Source organism: Nuphar pumila, chromosome 6 (assembly GCF_984573655.1).
Source record: "Nuphar pumila chromosome 6, dmNupPumi1.hap1.1, whole genome shotgun sequence".
NCBI lineage: Eukaryota > Viridiplantae > Streptophyta > Magnoliopsida > Nymphaeales > Nymphaeaceae > Nuphar > Nuphar pumila.
Genome location: NC_143254.1, coordinates 37,869,091 through 37,894,997, shown reverse-complemented (window position 1 = coordinate 37,894,997; position 25,907 = coordinate 37,869,091). Strand labels below are relative to the sequence as shown.

At 36.4% G+C, this 25,907-nt stretch overlaps 1 protein-coding gene across 2 annotated transcripts in view; it reads left to right on the top strand.

Moving 5' to 3' along the window:
* The window catches only part of MRE11 (DNA repair and meiosis protein (Mre11)), a 33,328-nt gene extending 11,440 nt beyond the window's left edge, over positions 1-21,888 (top strand). Inside the window, exons 15-22 of one of the 2 annotated variants that reach the window (XM_090010241.1) lie at positions 1,477-1,559; positions 3,267-3,380; positions 3,477-3,557; positions 3,659-3,730; positions 3,853-4,106; positions 15,014-15,092; positions 21,059-21,259; positions 21,739-21,888. In XM_090010241.1, the coding sequence (XP_089866367.1) occupies positions 1,477-1,559; positions 3,267-3,380; positions 3,477-3,557; positions 3,659-3,730; positions 3,853-4,106; positions 15,014-15,092; positions 21,059-21,259; positions 21,739-21,786 (932 nt within the window). In that variant the 3' untranslated portion in view covers positions 21,787-21,888. Of the gene's footprint in view, positions 1-1,476; positions 1,560-3,266; positions 3,381-3,476; positions 3,558-3,658; positions 3,731-3,852; positions 4,107-5,358; positions 5,468-15,013; positions 15,093-21,058; positions 21,260-21,738 lie in introns of those variants that run through there. The other variant, XM_090010242.1, reaches the window with a different exon arrangement.
* The last annotated feature ends 4,019 nt before the right edge of the window (positions 21,889-25,907 follow it).

Sequence of the window (25,907 nt, the reverse complement as noted above, 5' to 3'; positions counted from 1 at the left end):
TAGATCACATTTGTAAGGTTAAATGTACATAAAAGGAAAAAATGGTGTTTTCTATTATATTGCATGTACAAACGGTTGTAGCAAATTCATATTCTATATATACATACACACAACTATAAGTTTCTTTAGGTTTCTAAGTTTGTTTTTCAAATTTGGACAATTTTGGACTTGCTCAAAGTTGACCAAATAAAAAATTAGATGAAAATGACTGGGTATGGGGTTGATCGCACTTGATACTTGTTGATCCGCACCCAGCCATGTCGAGTGACGCACCCACACCCTCACCCAGCAGTGTCGTCGTGGGTGCTTCAGTGGTACAAAAGCACTCATGTTACATAGCTAACAATACTGGTGAGAAAAACTATATAAAGATGGTATAAAGTGGGTGTCCTTTTTTGAACCTGGATCTTTTCCCCCGACTTTGGTCTTTTCACTTCATCTGTGCATTTGTCCCAGCATCACATGCTTGACAAAGTGACATATTTTTGATACCACACTTTCCATGAATCTCTGTATAGGTTCTGTATAGGTTGAACAACAGTGTGGCTTTTTCTTCAAAATATTTTGTATGAACCATCCAGTAGAGGTTATTTCACGCACTAACTTTAATTTACATCAGACAAACCATTTCATCTGATCTGCTATCTATTGCAATTTGTCCATCATCAATAGCCTTTGGTTAGAGGTTAGATGATCAACCATTAACTCCTTGGAAGTTGGAACCACACTGGTGGATTTGCTAGTTGTAAGGAGTTCAGACTTCAGACTTCCTTTATATATTGTAAGCTAACCCATTATAAGTTAGTCATTCTCCATTGAGATGGATAGTGGCTTGGTCATTCCATAAAGTCAAATCAAGATTCAAGCATGGACAGCTAAGGGGTTAGATTGAACTGTGGGATTGGTTAATTTTTCTGTCCAGTTCTTGCCTTGTCTTAGCCTCAACACCTTTAATGCAAGACAAGAGAAATATCAACAGCAGATCTGCTTGTAGATTCAGAATTTATCCCTATTTCCTTTCCTAGTCACCCACTTGGAACTCAGAAACACATCAATATGAAGTCTCCAAGACCACAAACTCTAATAAACTTTTTTGAAATTCAGAACTTTTGTTAGAAAGACACCTTGTGTCACTTGGTTTAATAATGTGAATCCGGCAACCACATCCCTTGTCAGTTGTCAGTTAGCTTGATTCACACCCATGGGTTCAAATGAATACATTTTTAGGTTTGTATAGCACTACAGATATCTGCTTTGTAAGATTCATTTCCTCAACCTGTTCAATGGATTTCTTGACATGCAGTGTTTGAGTGCTTAATTGATGATTTATGGTAGCCTTAAAACAAACATACAATGTAAAAATATATAACCTCCCCCTTTCAACATCATTGTATGACCCCTTCTCTCTCTCTCAAGTTATGCTATTGTTGACATTATTATCCTTTAGTACACTTATCTGGCTTCTGATGGTTGCAGAAAAAATCGAAGATTCAGAGCGGTTACGCCCAGAAGAACTAAATCAACAAAATATAGAGGCTCTAGTTGCTGAAAGTAACTTGGTAGCATACTCTACATTTATTGACTTTTGCAAAGTTCTTTTTTGTGCCGTTGAGGTTATCGTGCTTCTGCATAGTGACAAAGACTACATCCTCTGTCATTTTCTAATAATATATTAAAATATCTATTCTTTCTTTAGTATGCCTTATGCGATTGTCTTACTTGGGTATCAGCCTTCAACAGCCGTTATGCCTTTGTACTTGTAAACTATGATCTGATTTTCTGTTGACAATCAGTGACTGCACATTTTACTGTATTACTTATAGACTTATAGTCAACAATAATTGCGTCAAGAACTTCTTAGGGTTATAATTTATAAATAAAAGCAAAATATTTTAGAAAATGGAAATTTCAACAGAAAAAGGTTTTTGGGCTATAACAACCGAGAAGCTCAGCAGTGTCAAAATATTCAAGAAATGGATTTTTTTAGATATTGGAAAAAGGAAAATAAATAACATGAGGGTTTCAATATTTTGTGATGTTATTATATATTTTCTTTGTTTCAAGTATCTTGCAAGCTATGTCACATGGGTGCGGGGGTGCAGAAAAAATATATATATAAAGTCCAAAAGGTGGACATAAATGACCCTGGGTGTATTGACTGCACCCAGGGTCAGGTTGACCACACTGGGTGCCGCACCTGCACGCGCACCCGCACCCGCACCCGCACGCGCACCCGCACCCGCATCGGGTCGCATCGACGCTGGTGTGGCACCCAGTTGGCTGAGTCCCTGTGACATAGCTTGCAAGATGATACCCTACTTTGAGACATCAGTAACATTTGGGTGTCAGGCATGGTAGGCAAAGAATCTGATGTATGATCAGTGGATGCTCATTCATTAGAGTAAATTCTCTATCAGAACTTGTCCAAGTGGAAGAGTGGAAAATTTTAAATATATAACTGAAGCAGGTGATTCCTTTTATGTTCAATATGGAGGTTATTGCATTCCAAAACAAAATAAAATAATTGAAATCAACGACAGTATCTGGTTGCTATGTTGTTTGTGCTAATTAAAATAATTGATGTAATGTCTAGTCTAATATCAAATGTAAAAGGGGAAAGGTGATGTATAAACTACCGAGTACTGAACATGTTGCAAATATGTGCTAATTAAATAACTTTATATTTTGAACAAACTGTTCTGCTTTATAACTTTTTTGTGCCATAGATTGACTGACTAAAACTCAATGATCGGTAGTTTTTGTTTTAAAACCAAAAATTGACAAATAAACTGTGTTTCATTCTAATATTTTGAATTAAGTGTTCTTATAAAACCAAAATCAACCATTATTTCTGCACCTGAATTTTCTTTGGGAAAGTCTGCAGGCAAAAGTTGGTCTCCTCAGCCATATTCAGTTGAATATTTGAAAGGTGTTGCTTGGGTGATTAAGAAGTATGATGAATTGGAGAATGTTTTGGGCAATCTATGCAGTTCTTTGTCCATGTGCTTGCAGTTGCGTTTGTGCTTACCATGTGAACTTTCATCTACATATAACCATCTATTGGAATATGGATGCCTAGTACCTCTGTTAATATTTCTTTTGTCAGCACCTACAGACTCAAACTGTAACATATGTTTAGCAAATTGGTCCAAAAAAACATCTAAAAGGAACTATTTTCATAGTTGACGCATTATCATTGCATTTATCAAAGAGAAGAGCTTAATTTCTTAGCATCAATTGTAATTTTATTCCTTAAATGCTTGCAGAAAATGGAGATTCTTCCAGTGAATGATTTGGATGTTGCATTACATGAATTTGTTAACAAAGATGATAAAACAGCTTTCTATTCCTGTGTGCAATACAATCTTGAAGAGACACGTGTAAGTGTTTAATTAGAATTCTTCAAAACAATGGAATTCCCTGGAAGTTTCACAAAGCCAAATGTTCTAAGAAATGCTTTGATTATCAATGTACAGAAGAAGCTTGCCTTGGAGGCGGATACTCTTAAAACTGACCGGGAGGAAGATTTGATTGTGAAAGTGGGTCAGTGCATGCAGGCAAGTCTTTCAGATATGAACACTGGTAGCACTACTTAACATGTAGATATGCAGTATTGCAGTGAGATGTAAATAATTTCATTAAAGAGTTGCACCTGCAGGAACGTGTTAAAGAAAGGTCTGTGCATCCAAATGAAGAGCTGCCATTTAGATCCAGTTCCCAAGCCTTGCTGGTAATTTTTGTTTCAGTAGTAGTTAGTTTCTTTCCATCCATATCCAGTGGATGTTTCTGTATATTGCGTTGCAGTTATCAAATCCTATTATGTTGTCTGATATTTGATATTTTATGTTTTAGGATAACAAAGGTAAAGGTAAGGCAGACCTTGGAAGCTCAAATACCTTCAGTGATGAAGAAGATGATGGCCAGATGCTCTCAAATTCAAAGTCCACAGGCCGTGGTAGAGGAACAAGGCCGTCTAGAACTTCTAAGTTGTCTCATGGTGCATCTGAACCTACTAAAGGAGTTGAAAAGAGAGGCAGAGGCCGAGGTTCTAGCAGTCTCAAGCAAACCACTCTTGATGCCAGTATCGGATTTCGTCATTCAGAGAGGTAGGCATCTGGTAATTTGGTGTTCTGGTTGGATAACATGATCAATATCTGATATTTATTTTCATGTCAGTATGCTGTGTAGATTTATGAATCAGCTTTCATCAATGGTATATAAAGCATAGCAGAACCCATATTGGAAGGGGCAGATATATGTGTGTATCATAACGTATTGTAAGATACAAAAGAAAACTTTTAAGAATTACAAAAATAAAAAAAGTAAAAAATCAGAAAAAATTAGGAATTCAGGAAAAATCATGAACTGCAATAAAAAAAGAAATAAAATTTAAGCATTATTACGATTAAACATTGATATGAACTGCTAAAATCTACAAAGCAATATGTAACAACTAACAAAACAAAATGTTCACATTTTTTTTATTGTACAGGGTGTATCGTACGATACACCACCATATCTCATGATACAGCCCAATAATTATAACCTTCCGATATTATGTGCAGTATCATATTGCCTAAAGGGTTGATAATGTAATATGACGTATCATGTTGTACACTATGTCACATGGCTGCGGGTGCAGGTACGGCGATGCGGCACTTTAAAAAAACTTGAGTGCAGGGGTGCGGGAAGGTATATATATAAAATTATATATATATAATTTTTAAGTTTTAACAGTTAACAACAGCAACACTAATGAAATAAAAAACAATTATCATAATATCATCAAATCAATTCATGCTCGATTCTTCCCCATAGTTTTGAAGTGTCTTATGATAGATCTGAACCGTTAGATGTGTTTAGCATGCTCGATTTAGTGAGAATCGACTCTTGGATCAGGTTTTTTGATGAAAAAATATGTTTTTATGAGCGAAAAAAACTGATACCTGTTAGAAAATAATACATATATGTATATACTTGAATATATATATATATATATATATATATATATATATATATTCTGTTTCTTTTTACTTACTTTTTTCTGTCAATAAATGACAGACTATGTGCAGCTGACACAGTCTGCTAATAACAGACTGTGTACAGTTAACACAGTCTGCCAAAATGTAAGAGACGTTGGGCTGTACCCAACGGCTGTTGGGTACAGCCCAATGACTCCCTCTTTAGTGTTACCTCTATAAATAAGGGCTTCAGCCCATTGTAAATGTAATTCAATAAAGGGTTTTTACTCCTTTATATTCATTAATGAAATAGTGCATTCGAAGCACTTTTCTCACGTCTGTGGTGTGGATACTTGAATGCTACTTTGTGCTAACATATACTTGTGAGTGTTTGAAGTATCAAGATTAGTTTCTAGGCTCTTTTCATGGTATCATAGCTTGGTGTATGATCGACGGTACATTGGTGGGCTACCTCGTAAAGCATGCTTACTCTACTTCGTGGTTACTCTACTTCGTGGTGGTAATTCCTTTTTTTTTTGTTTCTCCTCTAATTCACTATGGGTGAATCTTTTCCACACAATACAAGCAATTCCAACTTTATTCCGCCATTCAAACTTGAAGGGAGCAACTATAACATTTGGGCGGGACACTTGGAGACATTCACCAAAGGTGAAGGTTTGTGGGGATTCGTAAGAGGTACTATTCTTGAACCCACTCTCAAAATTTCATTAGGTGAAAATGAGGTTGAGATTAGTCTTGAAGAACAAAATAAAGCCATGGAAGAATACTATAAGAAATTGGATGAATGAGAAATGAGAAACACAAAAATTCTTTCATGGATGCTAAGTGGAGTTGAGACAAAAATTGCCTCAAATCTATTATGCTACAAAAAGGCAAATGAAGCGTGAGAATATCTTAAAGGTATGTTTACCAAAAAAGATATGGCGCACAAATATTATCTCCAAGAAAAGGTTAGAAATATCAAACAAGAAAATAAAAATGTAAGAGATTACTTTATGGAATTATCTTTCATTTGAACCCAATTTGCCCAATTTGAACCCAAATGAGAAGGTAAGTGTATAGAAATGCGAAGAATTCAAGTTGAAGAAAATAGACTATTCGCCTTCCTCTATGGTTTGAGACCCAAATTTGAATAAACAAGGGCCTCCTTGCTATCATCTTCGTCACCTCTTCCTATTCATGAGATTCTCACTAAACTTAGTGGAGAAGAAACTAGGCTAAACATGAGTAAAAATGTTAGTGTTCTTGCTACTTCTAGCAATGGTCAAGAAGAGGAATGTGCTCTTACCGCATTAAAACCAGGACATTACATTAAGCCATATAAACCACCTCACTTTAATAAGGAATAGAAGAGAATAAAAATTCATTTGTTAAAACTATAATGAGCCCGATCACATTAGGCCTCAATGTCCTAAATACAAATATAAGCCTCAAGAAAACGTGTTGCCGCTACACCATCAAAATAAAATGAGGAGACTTTGAATTTGAAGGACTTCACAAAATCCTTATCTCAACTGACGGAGGCTTTGCAACCATTGCTTAAAGGATCCACCTCATGAGCAACCATTGCATGGTCATCCACTCCTGATATGTGCTCTTGGCTCCTTGATTCAGGAGCTTCTTTTCACATGACTCCACATAAGACTATATTATCTGAATGTCAATCTAATTCAAAAACATCTTTTGTTTCCACTGCTGATGGTACTGCCTTAGAAATAGAAGGTATTGAAACTTTTAAAAATGAGTTGTCAAAACATAACAAATTTTATATTTCAAAAATAAGATTTATACCTAAACTTCATCTTAACCTACTTTCAGTTTCGCAAATCTCGGATCATGGATGTGTTGTCATTTTCTCATCAAAAAATGTTGGGTGCAAGATCGCCGGTTCGGAAAATTGATTGGGGAAGGTTCTAGGCAAGGAGATCTCTATTATATGGATTTTCTTTGTATTCCAAAGGAATACTTTTGTAACATTGCCCAAACAAAAGATATACGGACTTGGCATCATAGACTTGGGCATTTAAATATAAAGAAATTAAATTTTGTACCTGTTACCAAGAATATTTGTAAAGAAAATTTTGAATGTAAAGAATGTTTACTTGGTAAAATGTCAGCCTTGCCTTATGGTCAAAAAACTTTTTATTCTACAATGCCTTCTGAATTAGTTCATTCAGATATATGGAGTCCTGCACCCGTAGCATGTAAATGAGGATTCTCCTACTATGTTGTGTTTATCGATGATTTCACTAGATATTGTTGGATTTACTTTCTTAAATTTAAATCTGATGTATTCGCAATCTTCAAAACATTCCATAACATGATTAAAAATCAATTTGAAAGTAAACTCAAAATCCTCCGAACTGACTCTAGAAGAGAATATTTGTCAAATGAATTTAAACAATTTTTTAGAAAATGAAGGAATTCTACATCAAAGATTGTGTCCTAAAACTCCACAACAAAATAGAATTTCAGAAAGAAAATACAGACACATTATGAAAACTACAAAGACTCTTTATTGCTAAAAATGTTCCAAAAAATCTTTGGGCCGAAGCTGCGTTAACATCAATATATCTTATAAATAGGATGCCTTCAAAAACATTGTCCAATGAAATTATCTTTAAAAAATTATTTAAATATGAACCTGACTATGAAAGACTGAGAATCTTTGGTTGCAAATGTTATGTTTTAAATGATAAAGGAGACAAATTGTCCTCTAAGGCTATTCCCTGTGCGTTCATTGGTTATTCTGAAACACAAAAAGAATTTAAATGTTATGCTATAAAAAATGATAAACTTCTCGTCTCAAGGAATGTTAATTTTGTTGAAAATGAAAGTGGATTTGAAGAAAAATGTTGCAAGACTTAAATTCCGATTACTCATTTTTGTTTAAACTGCTGTCTAATGATGAAAATTTTTGTGTAGAACCTTCTATTGAGAATATAACAAGAGTTGAACCAATAGTATGCACTAGAAGGAATCAAAATGCAATCAATGAAGATGGAAATCAAAGTAATCATGAAGCATTAGAAATACCGTCAGAACAAACGACTATTCGTAGATCTGAACGAACCTCAAGGATCCCAAATAAATTTATGTCTTACAACTCATTCTCCCCTAAATATAGAGCTTGTCTTATAGCTATTCATTCTTACTATGAACCCTCATGTTACAATGAAGCAAAAAATTTACCCGAGTAGATAAAAGCTATGCATATAAAATTAGATGCTCTTAAAGAAGCTAATACTTGGAAAATCCTAAATTTACCCATTGGAAAGATCATAGGTTGTAGATGAGTTTTCAATGTAAAAACCAAAAGTGATGGATCCTTGAAAATATATAAAGTCAGGCTAGTTGCCAAAGGATATTCTCAAGAATACGAAGTTGATTACGAAGAAACTTTTGCTCCTGTTGCCAGGATGACCACAGTTCAAATGCTTGTAGCTATTTCAGCTATTAAAAATTGAAATATATTTCAAAATTCAAATGGATGTTAAAAATGTTTTTTTGAATGAAAATATCAGGAAGTATATATGGATGCTCCACCGGGATTGATAATCCCTTCAAGTAAAGTGCTTAAATTAAAAAATGCATTGTATGGTCTCAAACAGGCACCTAAAGCTTGGTTTGATACTTTTAACAATGTTATTACAAGATATGGTTTTAAACCATGATATACTGATACAACCTTATTTATCAAGAATTCTTCTGCAGGTATTATAATTTTACTTTTGTATGTTGATGATATGTTGATTACAGGTAGTGACAAAGATGGAATAAAGAAAGTAAAACAATTTTTGAAAAATTCTTTTGAAATGACAAATCTTGGGTTCCTAACATACTTTCTTGGTATAGAAGTATCCTACTGTAACAGAGTATACATATTGTCACAAACAAAGTTTGCTTCAGATATTATTGACAGGCCAGGACCAGAGTTACCAGTCGAGGAAGTGGGAGCGGGAAGCGATACGGGAAGCGGGAGCGGGAAGCGAGGCACTTTCAAAAATTTAGGAAGCGGGGAAGCGTAGGACCACTTAGAAGAAAATTCCGAACCGTCTCGGAAGCGACCTAGGAAGCGAACCAGAAGCGAACCAGAAGCGAGTAGGAAGCGAAAAAATGGAAAAAATGGGGAAGCGAGGGGGAAGCACGCTTCTCATAAATGGGAAGCGCGTTTCCCATAAAAGGGAAACACGCTTCCCATAAAAAGGAAGTGCACTTCCCAAAAAGGGGGACGAAATGGGAAGCACACTTCCCATAAAAGGGAAACACGCTTCCCAAAAAGGGGGACGCTTCCCCTCACGCTTCGGAAGAGCGGCGTTTTGCGCTTCCGAAGCGCACTTCCCCTTTTGCTTAGGCGCTTCCGGTAACTCTGGTCAGGACTATCAAATGATAAAGTTGTTGACATCCCAGAGACTGTTGGAATGAAAATACGAGCCGATGATGGAGTTCCCTTGGACAACCCAACCCCCTTCAGACAGCTCGTGGGATCTCTTATGTATCTAAGTATTACAAGACCTGATATAGCTCATGCTGTATATATAGCCAGCCAATTTCAACATCCTCCAACATAAGCTCATATGAGTGCAATCATGAGAATCATTAAATATGTTAGAAGCACAATAAATAAGGGAGTATTTCTATCTTCTTCTTCCTTCTTAGATCTTATTGCATACTCTGATGCTGATTGGGAAAGCGATCCAAATAATAGGCGCTCAACAACTGGTTTTTGTGTGTTTCTAGGTGAATCATTGATTTCATGGAGCTGCAAGAAACAACAAAATGTGTCACTATCATCTCCATAAGCAGAATATAGAGCAATGACAACTACTACCATGGAAATCGTGTGGCTCAAACAACTAATTTCAAATATGAGAATTCCATGAAAGAACTAAGCATATAGAGATGGATTGCCATTTTTTTCGTGAAGAATATTTAAAGAAGACTATTGATCTTTCTTATGTAACATCAGAATATCAACTTGCGAACTTTTTCACCAAGGCACTGTGCTCACCAAGATTCAACTTTTTACAAACTTTCAGTGATTTCACCATAAGTTTGAGGGAGACTCTTAGAAAATAGTACATATATATATATATATACTTGAATATATATATATATATATATATATATATATATATATATATATATATATATATATATATTCTGTTTCTTTTTACTTACTTTTTTCTGTCAATAAATGACAGACTATGTGCAGCTGACACAGTCTGCTAATAACAGACTGTACAGCTAACACAGTCTGCCAAAATGTAAGAGACGATGGTTTTTCTGTCAATAAATCACAGACTGTGTGCAGCTGACACAGTCTGCTAATAACAGACTGTGTACAGCTAACACAGTCTGCCAAAATGTAAGAGACGTTGGACTGTACCCAACGGCTCTAATTTGAGCCGTTGGGTACAGCCCAATGACTCCCTCTCTTTAGTGTTACCTCTATAAATAAGGGCTTCAGCCCATTGTAAATGTAATTCAATAAAGGGTTTTTACTCCTTTATATTCATTAATGAAATAGTGCATTTGAAGCACTTTTCTCAGGTTTGTGGTGTGGATACTTGAATGCTACTTTGTGTTAGCATATACTTGTGAGTGTTTGAAGTATCAAGATTAGTTTCTCGGCTCTTTTCAATACCTTCATAGCCATTGATTTTGAATCACCGGAAAAACCTGTATACAGGTCATATTCTGGTGATCCAAAAGCCGGTTCCCACTAAACAAAACCTATATATCACATCTATGGTGTTGAATGTGAGAAAAAACACCAAAAAACTATGATTTTGAGCTGAGCAGAATGGCACAGAACAAGAAAGTGGGCAGAACCAGCGTATTACTATATATATATACACTCCAAAACATTTCCTTCACTTTTTTGGGAAAACCCAATTTTTTTAAATACCATAACTTTTATGATATTTATCCAAGAAAACAGATTTTTGAAAACATTACAAGGAGAGATTTGTGATTATGGTTCTTAAACCTATAAACGGATCAAAGTCTTGGGTTATGATTAAGGTTGAGTTTTTAGTGTTTTCAGGAGACAGATTGATAGACGAGGGGAGAGAGAGATTGAAGGAGAGAATGAGAGAGAGAGAGAGAATGCGTACCTGGGTTGGAGATGGAGAGGAGGCATCACCGGACGGTGGTAGCTCGTAGTCGTCGCAGGCGTCGGGGTCAGGAGGAGAGGGCAATTTTTTTTTGCCCTAATCCTCCTCTCAGCCCATTTCATTGGGCTCTTTTTTTTTAAGTTCAAAATTTGGACATTTATGACCTTGGGTGCGTTGACCGCACCCAGGGTCAGGTTGACCACAATCGCGTCGACGTGGCGTGGCACTTGGTTAGCCGAATCCCTGTGACATAGGTTGTACAGTATGATATAATACTGATAAGATTGGCTTTAATCATTGAAGAGTTTATTGGCCAAGTTGATCTGGCCTAAAATTCAATATGACATGCATTATAGAACTAATTGGAACACCTGGAGATGAAAACTACTACATCCTAAATAATGTAAAGCTAATAAGCAAAAAGCAACAAGTATGGATCTCTGCCACAATTATGGCCAATATTTGAAAATATTGCGATTTTAACATGATATTTTCAGTGGCTCATATTTCTGAAAATGATTCAATATTTATGAAAGTGGGGTTAATATGAGTCAGATAGATTTTTTCCTACTTAGAAAGAGATATAGGGGTTGTTGCATCGATTGTAAGGTTATACCGGGAGAAAGTGTAGCTACACAACATAGAGTCTTAATTTTAGATCTTAGAATTAGAAAATGTGGCAAAGGGATAGACATAGGATAGATCCTAGAATTAAGTGGTGGGCATTTAAATGAGCTAAACAATGAATGTTTGTAGAGCAGGTAGTTAAGGAAGCTGATTGGTGTCTCGAGGAGGATTCAGAATAAATGTGGAATAAGATAACGGGTGGCATGAGAAAGGTGGCTAAGGTGGTATTGGGTGAGTCTAAAGGCGGTGCACCGCTAGGTAAGGATACATCATGGTGGAACGAGGATGTCAAATTAGCTATTATGGTTAAAAGAGAGTGTTATAAAAATCTAAGTAATTGTCGTGATAATGAGAATTTGGAGAAGTATATGATAGCAAAGAAGGAAGCTAAAAAAGTAGTTCGACACGCGAGGGATAAGGTATATAAGGAGGTTTATGACAAGTTGGATACCAAAGAGGGCGAGAAGGATATTTATAGGCTTGCAAAGATGAGAGATAGGAAATTGAGGGATCTGAGTATGGTTAGATGTATCAAAGATGAAACACAAAGGGTTTTAGTCAAAGATGAGGAGATTAAGGAGAGATCGAAATATTATTTTGATAAGCTATTTAATGGAAGTCATGCTCAGGATCTTAGAGACTTCTCCATTTCTTTTCATGAGATGAATCGTGACTTCATACGCAAAATTCAAAAGAAAGAAATTGCAGAGGCTTTGAAGAAAATGAAATCAAGAAGGGCAGTTGGCCCAGATGGTATACCTATCGAGGCTTGGAAATGCTTTGGTGAGAAAGTTTTAGAATGGTTGAAAATTTTTTTTAACAACATTTGGCAGACAAATAAGATGCCTGATGAGTGGAGGAAGAGTACTTTGGTGCCTCTATATAAGAATAAGGGTGATATACAAGATTGCACAAACTATCGTGGTATAAAACTCATGAGTCATACTATGAAACTTTGGGAGAGGGTGATTGAGTATAGGTTGAGGAAGGTTGTCATGATATCGGAGAATCAATTTTGTTTTATGCCTAGAAGATCAACTATGGAAGCTATACATCTTCTTAGACAACTTATTGAGAGATATAGAGAGGGGAACAAAGATTTGCATATGGTTTTTATTGATTTGGAGAAGGCATATGATAGAGTACCTAAGGATGTTCTCTGGTGGACAATGATGAAGAAAGGTGTTTCTCTCAAGTACATTAGTATAATTAAAGATGTGTACGAAGGAGTAGTAACCAATGTCCGCACTTGTGGAGGGGTGACAACCAATTTTCCTATAACGGTTGGGTTACATCAAGGATCTGCTTTAAGCCCTTTCCTATTTGCTATAGTGATGGATGAGCTTACGAGATCAATTCAAGAAAAGGTGTCATGGTGTATGTTGTTTGCTGATGATATTGTTTTGATTGATGAGTCTAGAGTTGGGGTTAATGCTAAGTTAGAATTATGGAGATAGACATTGGAAGCAAGAAGTTTTAAGTTGAGTAAGAGTAAGACAGAATATATGGAATGTCGGTTTAGTAAGCAACGAAGTAGTGGTGGGAGTGTAGTGAAGCTTGGTGAACAAGAAATACCGGTGGATGATTGTTTCAAATATTTGGGATCTATCATTCAAAAGTATGGAGAAATTGATGGAGATGTAAATCATAGGATAAAGGTTGGGTGGATGAAATGGAAAAGTACAACTGAAGTATTGTGCGATCGTAGAATGCCATTGCGGTTGAAGGAAAAGTTTTATAGGATGACAATTAGGCCCACTTTACTATATGGTACGGAATGCTGGGCTGCCAAGAGACATCATATTCAAAAAATGAGTGTAGCTGAGATGCGTATGCTTAGATGAATGTGTGGAAATACAATAAAAGATAAGATTCGAAACAAGGAGATACGTAATAAGATAGGCATTGCATCCATTGAAAATAAGATGAGAGATAATCGTTTATGGTGGTTTGGACATATTCGGCGAAGGCCTAATGATGCTCCAGTTAGAAGGATGGAGAAATGAGAAAATATATTAGTTAAAAGAGGTCGGGGTAGGCCTAGGAAGACTTGGATGGAGATGATAGGAAAGGATATGAATGCTTTGAACCTCACCGAGGACATGGCATTGGATAGAAATGATTGGAGGAGAAGGATTCATGTGGAAGACCCATAATGATTTTCTTTTTTGGTTCATATCGCCGACCCCAATTGTTTTGGGATGAAGGCGTAGTTGTTGTTGTTGTTGTATTCAATATTTATGAAAGGCATAAATATTGATTTTTTAATGACTGATTAGAAAACCTGTTTGCAATATTTTTATAATATCCAGATTTTCTATATATATGTATATAATCATTTTGGTACTTCTGAATAGTTTCCATATTTCAAGAATGAGAGCATGGGTGATGGATTGCTTTTCATTGTTTATGTGCATGTGAGTGTTAGACAACAAAATGGATGGATGTTTGGAGTAATTTGTTGTTTATATTAATTGCCTTTTGGTTTTGTTTATTTGCTGGTTTCATTAAAGTAAGGTGGTATGTGTCTACTGATGAATTATCACAATTATCATAATATTAATCTGTTGTAAGCCAAGATGCACATACTTGCATCTACATATGTATAGACATTTATAATGTTGGGAAGGCATTGTTACCGTTTACTCTTTCATCAGTGCCCACATTATTATTACTGAATGTGCAAGATTTGAAATTTGTCAAAACACTTTGATAAATGATTAGGGACCAATTTTCTGTGGTATTTCATGGGGAAGTTTTGGCTTTAATATAGCTCTTACTTTGAAATGGGTGATCTGGCTGGTTCAAGCTAATCAGGTGAGACTGCAAGTTTTTCCTTGTTTCTGATTCACTTTTTACTCGAAGCATGCAACTTATGCAATCTCAGAAACTCTCCCCAATCAAATCTTGAAATTGTTCCTTCATTGCATGCACAGATTCATCTATGAAAAGCACATCTAATTTTATGTTTTGGATATTGGTCTTCTTGTGGAATTGGTATAAGGTTTCTTGTTTTAACACAATGAACTTAGTCCAGATTTGATGTGCTACATTTTGCTTGATAGTCATGCTACTAATGCAATCCCAGAGTTTCTTCCCAAGTCCTGAAAGTGTTCCTTCTGTAACATGCACAGATTGGGCTCACATTAGCGCATCTGCAAATTTTTTTATTTTGAATATTGCTTGTCTTGTCAACGTTTTTTATTTGACAAATATCTAAATTGGATCATCTATCTTTAGCTATTTTCCTTCCTAGAATTCTCATAAGCTAGACTTGTATTCCAGATCTGCTTCAGCATCAGTTCGTAGCATTGCAGATGATGAAGATGATGTAGACTCTGTTTCAAGTGGCGAACCAGAAAAGGTTGGAAGAAGTGATGATGCCTATAATTTGATAACCACCATTTTACATGTCAATAGATATGCACAACAGTGGCTGGATCCATAATCACCAGGGTCAACAGGTCACACTGCCTGTAATGCCCTCATGGTGTAACGGGTGGATTGTTTGATTTGAAATGGACCCATTCTGCTTAGAAAGCTGGGTGATTGGTCACAGTTCAGCCTAAAGTAGACAACCCAGTAACTTCGTTTGGATCCATATCTCTGCTAGTTCTCCTAGTTTTGATGTTTGCCCAAATGCATATACCCATGATGCTGAATTTGTGAAAGTATCTCCAACAAGATACTAATATCAATACCTTAATATTCTTGATATTGAACCCACCACGAAAGCACAATAAGAACACTTTAGAACACTTGTGCACAAAGAGCACAACCCACAAATAACTCACAAATGCACAAAGGCATAAAAACAATGGAATCAATTTATTGAGAACTTGGGCTTTGACTCAAAGCCATAAGAAAATACAAAGGGGAGAACCCCTATTTATAACATCACAAGAGGGGCCTTGGAGGGGCTCCACCCATAGACGTTGGAGCCCCTCCAACGGTCACAAATGTGACCGTTGGAGAGCGCCCAACGTCTATGTTGGTGGGCCCCCCAAGGTACCTTTTGGTACACTTACAAAAGAAATAAAAAAACAAAAAAGAAAGAAAATAAAAATAATTACAATCACATCCATAAAGTGAATGTGCGCAAAAATAGAGGAAAAGACTAAACTACCCTTATGACTAAACAAATAGAAATATATATTTTATATATATATTTGAGTAGATACATATACATATATATTAATATATGTATATGTATTACCATATATATATAAAATATATATATTACATTATATGATTATGTACATAATTTAACACCCCCCCTCAAACTTAGAGCAGGATGACCGAGAGTTTGCTAAGAAGGAAGTTAAAGCGCGGAGCACACAAGGCTTTAGTGAAGAATTCTGCCAACTGATACTCGGACGTGACATATGGAAGGTCAATGATTCCGTGGAGATACGCTTCCCGAACATAGTGACAGTCCATCTCAATATGTTTGGTCCGTTCATGAAAAGTGTGATTTTTAGCAATATAAATCGCACTTTTGTTGTCACAGCAAAGCTTGGTAGGCCCTTCAATTTTGATTCCCATATCTTCCAGCAACTGATGAATCCAAACAATTTCCATGGTAGTAGACACCATTGCACGATATTCAGCTTCAATTGATGATAGAGATACCTTTTGCTGCTTCTTGCATCTCCATGAGATCAATGAGTCTCCTAAGAATATACAAAAACCAGTGGTGGAGTGACGGTTATTTGGGTCACCTCCCCAATCAGAGTCAGTATAAGCAATTAATTTTAACTCAGAAGAGGAAGACAGAAAAACTCCCTTATTAATAGTGTGCTTTAGGTATCTCAAGACACGCAAGATAGCACCCATGTGAACAGAAGTTGGTGCATGCTGAAATTGACTTGCCGTATGCACCGCATGTGAGATATCTGGTCTGGTGATACTTAGATACATCAACGAGCCTACTAGTTGCCGGTAGGGAGTAGGATCGGAGAGAGGAACACCATCATTAATCTTCATTTTTGCTCCTATAGCAGGAGTTTCACAAATTTTATCATCTGTAATACCTGACCTGTCAATAATCTCATATGCAAGCTTAGTTTGAGACAAAAAATACCCTCTATGAGAGTATGCAACCTCAATACCCAAAAAATAAGTTAAGAAACCCAAGTCAGACATTTCAAACTTATCCTTTAAAATAGATTTTATGCTTGTAATCCCTTTAGAATCACTCCCAGTAATAAGCATGTCATCCACATATAGCAACAGAATAACAATCCCTGCATTAGATTTTCTAACAAACAAGGCAGTATCAGTAAAGCATGATGAAAAACCATTGTCTAACATCACGGAGTTAAACATATCATACCAAGCTTTGGGAGCTTGTTTTAAACCATAAAGTGCTTTCTGAAGACGAAGCACTTTCCCTTTAGGGTACTCCATTCCAGGAGGAGCATCCATATATACTTCTTCGTTTAAATCACCGTTTAAAAACGCATTCTTAACATCCATCTGATAGATGTTCCATTTATTTATTGAAGCAACGGTTATAAGACATCGGACGGTGACCATCCGAGCAACGGGGGCAAAAGTCTCCTCATAATCAATCCCATATTTTTGACCATATCCTTTTGCAACTAAGCGGGCCTTATATCTCTCAAGAGACCCATCACTCTTAGTTTTGACTTTAAAAACCCATCTACACCCTATTGCTTTCTTATCTTTAGGAAGGTCTTGAAACTCCCAGGTTTTTGCTTTCTTTAGGGCTTCAAGTTCATTGTTCATAGCAACTATCCATTCCGGGCATTTTTGTGCTTCCTCGAAATCCCTAGGTTCTATGTACGAGTGAATGACGTTTAGACAGGCTCTATATTTTGGTGAAAAAGACTCATATGAGATGAACCTAGAAGGTGGTTTTCTTGATCTTCCGGTTCTACGAAGATTTCCTTCACTTGAAGGGGTAGACTCACTATCATATCTTTCGAGGGCACTTCTAAAAGAACTCCTATCTCTATGAGAGTAGGTTATAGGATCTCTATGTGGTTCTCCATTAATGGGTTGATCAGAATGAGTTTCATCATTTTGATTTGTTTCATCATCGCTAGTATCATCATTTTCAGTTAATAAATCAAACAGAAAAGAATAGTCTATATTCTCGTCATCAGTTTCAAGTTTTTCGAAACCACCAACATTTTCCAAGAAGCTTACATTTCTGGAAACATAAAGTTTATCACTCTTAACATCATAACAGCGAAAACCTTTATGAGTTTCAGAGTAACCAAGAAAGGCACAAGGAATGGCCTTAGGGGAGAGTTTGTCATTTTTATCAGTAAGGACAAAACATTTACATCCAAAAACTCTTAACCTGCTATAATCAGGTTCTTTTTCGTATAACTTTTCAAACGGGGAAATCTTGTTCAAGTTTTTAGATGGAAGTCTATTTATGAGATATACAGAAGTAAGAGCGGCCTCCGCTCAAAGTTTTTTCGGTATATTATGAGAAATGAGCAAAGTTCGTGTGGTTTCAATAATATGCCTATGTTTCCGTTCAGCCAACCCATTTTGTTGGGGGGTTTTGGGACAAGACTTTTGATGGAGAATTCCGTAGTTTTCAAGATAGCTTTTAAATTCATTGGAAAGGTATTCGCCACCCGAATCAGTTCTAAAAATTTTAAAATTTCCATTGAATTGATTTAAAATCATCATATGAAATGTTTTAAAAGTTGAAAAAACTTCATATTTATGTTTAAGAAAATATATCCAACTAAACCTAGTGAAATCATCCACAAAGATAACATAGTAAGAAAAGCCTCCCTTGGATATCACCGGGGCTGGACCCCATACATCGGAGTGAATGATTTCAAAAGGTTTTGTTGTAAACATGGATCTTTGAGGAAAAGGAAGACTTCTCATTTTTCCAAGAATACATTCATTACAAACAAAATTTTCATTACAAAGATGCTTAATAAAAGGCAAATAAGAGATTTTAACAATGTTGGGATGACCCAATCTCTTATGCCATACATGAATATCTTTGTTTTGAGCAACATTACAAAATTGATTCTTGGGAATTTTAAGAAAATCAACATAGTAGAGGTCTCCTCTCCTAGAGCCTTCCCCAATCAATTTCCCGGACTGGCGATCCTGTATCCAACATTTATTAGAAGAGAATTTTATATCGCAACCATAGTCCGAGAGTTGAGAAACGGAAAGTAAATTTAAGTTTAGTTTTGGAATAAGACGAATTTTTGGGATAAAGAAGTCTTGTTTTTCAAAATTGCCCATTCCTTTAATTTCAAGAGGGGTTCCATCCGCGGTTGAGACAAAAGATGGAAGGCGGTTTTCAGAATAATTAGAAAGAAAACAATGACTTGGAGTCATATGAAATGAAGCACCAGAATCAAGTAGCCAAGATGTCTTACCAAGAGCGGAAGAAGATGACATAGCGGCTCCAGAAGTGCCTCCTTTGAGAAGAGGTTGAAGAGCATCCATAATTTGATGAAGCGAAAGAGGTTCATTTGATGTTGAAGGCCGTTCCTCCGATTGGGATGCTAAAGCCGCGGCAAGGAATTTCTTCCATTTGGGACAATTGGGTTTGATATGTCCCGGTTTTTTACAAAAATGGCAAGTTAATTTGCTATAATCTCTCTTGCCATATCGATCATTTTGCCCTTGATTTTTGAAATGGGGCGGTTTGTAGGTCTTCAAATTATTACCGGGTCTTGACACGGCATTGACCACTTCATAGTCATTTTGAGAAGGTGTAGCAAGAATGCTTGGGTTATTTTTACTAATCCCCATACGTGTTTCCTCACCACTTAGCTTGGTGATGACATCTTCAATAGATGGGGAGGTAAAAGCCGATAGAAGGGAGGACCGAATTTGCTCAAATTCGGGTCTAAGACCATTTAGGAAGTTGAAGAAACGATCTTCCTCTAGTTGTTTGTGCCTTAATTCAATAGCTTCTCCGCTCCATTTTGGTTCGAGCATGGCATGCTCGTCCCAAATAGATGATAATTCGGCAAAATATTCCCGAATAGATAAATCATTTTGTTGAAGAGTCAAGGCTTTCTTTTGGAGGTAGTATTTGTGAGACAAGTCCCTTGACGTATACATTTTTTCAAGGTATAACCAAGCTTCGGAGGCCCTTTTAAACTTGATGATGTTTGCATTGATCTTGGTTTCTACGGACGAAAAAATCCAAGACAATATCTTGAAGTTCTTCATTTCCCACTCATCATGCTTTTTGGAATATTCTTCTAAGGCCTTTTGTCTATCTTCTCCTTCAAGAATTTTAATCTCCCCTTTCTCTATAATAGAAAGCTTGGGTTCGGGTTCCGATATGGAACCTTGAACATAACCCCAAAGACCTTTCCCTTTGATATGGGCTTCCATGTTGCCGGCCCAAACATGGTAGTTCGAACCACTAAGTTTAAAACCAAGGGAGAAGTGGGAGTCTTTTTCACCCATTATGGAGAGGAGAAGATGGAAAATAAAGCGTACCTTAACGGATTTTCAACCTTTTCTTGACAAAAGTTGCTTCTAAAATATTGCCCGGAGCAAATGCTTTACTCAAAATCTTCACTAGCTTGAGGGCACGATTTTCGAGGTGCTTCACAAGAGCCGAGATACACGATCTTCTTTCATCCAACGAGGCTCTGATACCATGTGAAAGTATCTCCAACAAGATACTAATATCAAGACCTTAATATTCTTGATATTGAACCCACCACGAAAGCACAATAAGAACACTTTAGAACACTTGTGCACAAAGAGCACAACCCACAAATAACTCACAAATGCACAAAGGCATAAAAACAATGGAATCAATTTATTGAGAACTTGGGCTTTGACTCAAAGCCATAAGAAAATACAAAGGGGAGAACCCCTATTTATAACATCACAAGAGGGGCCTTGGAGGGGCTCCACCCATAGACGTTGGAGCCCCTCCAACGGTCACAAATGTGACCGTTGGAGAGGGCCTAACGTCTATGTTGGTGGGCCCCCCAAGGTACCTTTTGGTACACTTACAAAAGAAATAAAAAAACAAAAAAGAAAGAAAATAAAAATAATTACAATCACATCCATAAAGTGAATGTGCGCAAAAATAGAGGAAAAGACTAAACTACCCTTATGACTAAACAAATAGAAATATATATTTTATATATATATTTGAGTAGATACATATACATATATATTAATATATGTATTACCATATATATATAAAATATATATATTACATTATATGATTATGTACATAATTTAACAGAATTAACTTGCAAGGCTTGAACCCTATATTAGGTATGGACTTGCATGTAGCTATTTTCTTTATTTTGCATTATTATTCACATGACTTTTATCTAGGATCACGATGAAAGCCTCCAATCAAGTAAAGGGCGCAAGAGGGCTGCTCCCAGAGGCAGGGGAAGAGGTTCAACGGCTACACCAAAGAGGGGAAAGAAATCTGATGAGCCTACTGTCCAGAAAATGCTCATGAACAATGATGATGATGACGATGACGATGATGATGATTCATCAAACAGACTGAAAAAGCCTGCTCCACGGGTGATGATTCTCTTTTCATTTACATATTTGATATCAATCTCACTTTTTGTTTTTTCTTCAAATTCATGAGTTTTTCCGCTCATGTTACAGTTATGACCTACATGGTAGTTCCCAAAATTCCACTATGAAATGTGTCCTGAAATTGCTTTATTGTTGAATGCTGTTGTTTACTCCAATATGCTGGAATCTGTGTTTGGATTATGTAGGAACCATTAATTTGCAGTTACTGAACATGTGAAAAGGACGGTTCTCTTCTAAGTCTGTTAAGTTGCCTTGATTTGTATTGCTTTTTCAATTCATGATAAGTGTGGTTTTGGAGTAATTAAGCTTTTATAGTGAAGCTCGTCTCCCATCCTGAAAAGGAAAATTAATTACTGTCAATTTTCATTTTCCATCACCCTTTGATCTAATCCTTATATTTTGCATTATTTTGTTTGACATGCAACATTTTCGTACTGACCCTGATTACCCATTCACAGATCACGCGAAATTGGGGTGCACTGAGGAGCAATAGAGGTATGGGTTAGTGACTATGGCCTTCAAGTTAAGCCATAGTCAACAGTGGAAGGGAGCTGTTTTTCTGTTTCTCCAGCTCCTGCTTTTCATGAATTGTAATCCCTGATTCTCTTTATGATTGCGTGTTCCTCGAGTAAATTTAGTAAAATGCTGATTCCCGTGAAGCGGACCATGCAGATCACATTTACAGGGGCAGATTTACCCTCAAAAAACACTCAAAAGAGAGAGAGAGAGAGAGAGAGAGAGAGAGAGAGAGAGAGAGAGAGAGAGAGAGAGAGAGACGTGTCATATCCTCTCAAGTGGTGTTCATGTGGTGTTATCTTACCAGACCGGACAGCCTATATTGATACAAATCAATATCCATCTGAGATGAGGTGGATGGGGAGGCTGCCCATTTTGTTATAAGTTGATCCCTCTAGCTTGGCCTAGGTGTGTCAACGGGACGGATTTACCTGGACCTGACCCCAGCCGAACCAAATCCTATAAGGTCCAGGTATGGTGATAAATAATAAGACCTGAGTCGGATTAATACATGGGCCTGGGTATAGTTTGTGAAATTTTATACCAGACCCGACCTGATTTCTGATTAAGACTTGCAATTTTTTAATGTAAAAATGACAAAAAATATGGTTTTAACGGTTTTGCTCTGGGTCTTATGGGGTCCGGTTTTGGTTTTTCTTATAGTGGATCTGATTAAACCCAGGTCTGGACTCGATACCATACCCAAAAACTGGGTACAAGTCTGGTTCCACCTGGGTCCGAACCAAACCCGACCTGTTGACACCCCTTGGCCTATATCCAGTTGCATGCCCAACTCGATAGGTATATATCTGATACGATTTACTTACACTGCTAATCTTACTCAAAATAATTGAGAGCGTAGCTTCTGATACCGTTCATCCATAGGTTGAACGGTCTGTCAAGCACATGGTTCTGGGTTTAGTTTCAGTCCTTCATTTTGTATGCTCTAGATGCTTTTCATCTAGAGCATGCTTGTTTCTGAAAAAACTTGTAGGATCTGAGGTAAAAAATTAGATATTCATATTGTTTTGGAGGCCGTTTGTCGTGTTGATGAACGGTATTAGAATTTAGAGGCAGCTCTTACGGTGATGTAAAAAAGCGTGGTGGATGTGTTGGATTTGACTAATGCTCAGAATAATCATATCCCATTCGTTATTGGTTAGATTCATATCAGGGCCATTTGTATGAATAATTGCTTATTGGTACGGATTCACGTCTCCCCGCAAAGACATTGAAGTATAAGTGGGTTGGGTTTCATCAGATCCGATGTTGAATTGAATTCAAAAACTAAAATCCAAAACCATACTGATATGAACCAGTTCGGGTATTCTATATATATTTTTTAATACCACATATTCGTTTTGTATATAATCAGTTTGGGTGGATATGGTTCGATTCCTTCACATGTGGTTGAGTTAGGTTTGGACGTAAATCAATTAGGGTTTTCAATGGCTTGGGTTAGTATTAGTTTACTACTGTAGGGTCATTCAACTTCTACCAAGATGTCAAGTAACTTTAGCAAAAAACAAGAAGGAAAATTTTCAAAAACATGTTTATACTATAGGCGATAATAAAAGATGCACTTAAATTTTTTTTAATTGTTAAAAATACAACTGAACTTTTCTCCATTATTCAAACTATATTTTTGTCATTTCACTTGGGTTTCCACAAGCCTAAACTGTATTTTGAGAATAAAGTTATCGTTTTACCCTCAAGCTTTCTTTGTTTGGTGTTTATTTAAAACACTTTTTTGAAGGCAAAATGGTAAATTGTGGCAAAAAGGTAATTGTAGAACACATTTAGGAGCAATTTATTTTTTAGGGGGACAATCCAAGGGAAAAAAAACCCATCACTAACAGCACATTGGCTGGCCTCTAGTTGGTAAAACCCCTGAGGTCCCTCCTGTCCACCGGCGAGTACACCCAACTTCGATCTTGCAGTAAGGGATGTAACTTGTGGGTTTTGAACTTGTGATGTTCCGTCAACTTGGTGGCATTCACAAATCACCCCTACCAAATAAGCAGAGCCCTTGTGGGTGTTAGAAGTAAACTTAAGTTCTTTTAATTAACAAAGTTTGGGTGTGTGTGACAATTTTGAAAACTTAGGTGTGCCATCGATTGTCACGAAGAGTTTGAAAGGGAAATAGGCCATGTCTCGGTTAATTAAGAAGGGATGCGTCTTTTAAAATATTAAAAGATCTTAAAGCAAAAATGTCATAAAGATAATTTAGACATCATTGAGCAAGGGTGCGCGTAGAACAGTTTTTTTTAAATAATGACAAGGGCAAACAAATTTAAAATTCTTTCAAAATGCAGCAAATATAGAATTCTTTCAAATGTTTAAGTTTTGAAAGTAAAAGATTATAAAGACGGTTTTGTCATGAATAACACCAGTTCTGCTTTGTATATTTGTTTGATATTGACGCAGTGCCCCTAAATGCGAGATTTTTGGAGCTTGTAGACTTATGGACCATAGATACCCAATTCCTATTTCAAATAACTGATGCTTTCCACTTGCTTTTTTATAGTCCACGGATCACATGATCTGCAATGCCCATTTTGTGGATGTAGATCAGGCCCTAACCGCAAAATACCTGCCTTTTATGTTCGGCAGCTAATAAGATGAAAATATGGCATTGATGCATGCAATTTAATGTCATATGCTAGTCACTTATATTCAGAAAATGTCACTAAGAATGTAAACACTTGGAAAGATCAGAACAACCTTTCAAAAGTTTTCAAGATGAAGAATCGACGACAACCATACTTGCTAATCTGTTTAGAATGTCACAAATATGATGACCTTTTTCAAAGCAATTTTTCAACAATTTAGTTTTTTTTACATCTCAAAGGTTAATGGTGTCCAGGATCATGATTCTTGTTCTGCATTTTGGACCTTATAACAACTAAGCACATGTTATTCTAAAAACAAACAAACAAACTAGGCACATGTGTGTAATTTTGAACATAATGTATTTCTTGGTTTTCCATTTCTTCAATGAGCATCTTAGTCAACAAGTCTTGCTCCCTACTTGACTTTGGAAATGAAAAGGACATATACAAAACTTTAAAAAGGAAGTTGCTTTAATTATTATAATATTATCAACAACGATACTTTTATTTTGGCTTTAAATTGTGACAGAAGAAGACATGCTTTAGATAGCTTATATATGCAGGAAACCATGTGTCTTTGTGGGGCTTTATGCAGATCAGTTTTCAATATTTATGTGGCCATTCTGACCAGAAATTGATTGTAAGTGGGTCCTTGCATTTGTAAAGTCATCTTTTGCTCTCAAGAGGTCATGTTTCATAAATCAATTTTCTAACTGCTTTAAATATGACAGTCTTTTCCTGTTTCATTAAATGTTGGTTGCATTATTGGGTTCCCCCACCTAAATCCAGAATTTCCTAGATTTAGTAGTTCTATTGGTAAGGAAGGCCACTCAATGCCCATGAGATTTGGATTTTAGCTGAGAACATTTTAAAATTACAAATCAGTTTTGGATTCATGCTTATTGCTGCTGGTTGTAGTAGAAAAAATCAAAAGAAATTTTGGATTTTCGGGATCCTTAAAAATGCATCTTAAGTAATGAAGTTAAGACGAGTTAGATTGAGATGCAGGTCCCCATTGCTTACTTAAAGAAAAAGAAAATTAAAATTTGTGGCATAAGTTGAGGGTCTGTCAACAAGTTGGATCTGGGTAGGATGCAGGTGGATCGGAACCCAGGCCCTAATCATAATAATCTGTCAACAGGATATGGGAGTGACTAAAATTACTATATGTATCAGAGTTTGGACCCAAATAGGTTGGCTGAAAACGCATAAACTATAAGCCGTATTTACATCATTTTTTTTTATCTTGAGTCCTGGAAGGCTGAAATTGAGGTGGATCCAAATCGGGTCAGGTCAGATTTGATGGACGAAAACCTGATTTCATTTGCAGGTTCCACATTATATTTCCTTTTCCCTCTCTCCTCCCTTTCTCTAACAAGGTTAGATGTCTGACACGAACCTGATATTGCATATGGTGGGTAGGTTTATCATTTCATTTGCAGGTTCTAAACATGTTCCTTTAATTTATTTTGTATTATAAAAGTTTGGCACACGGACCA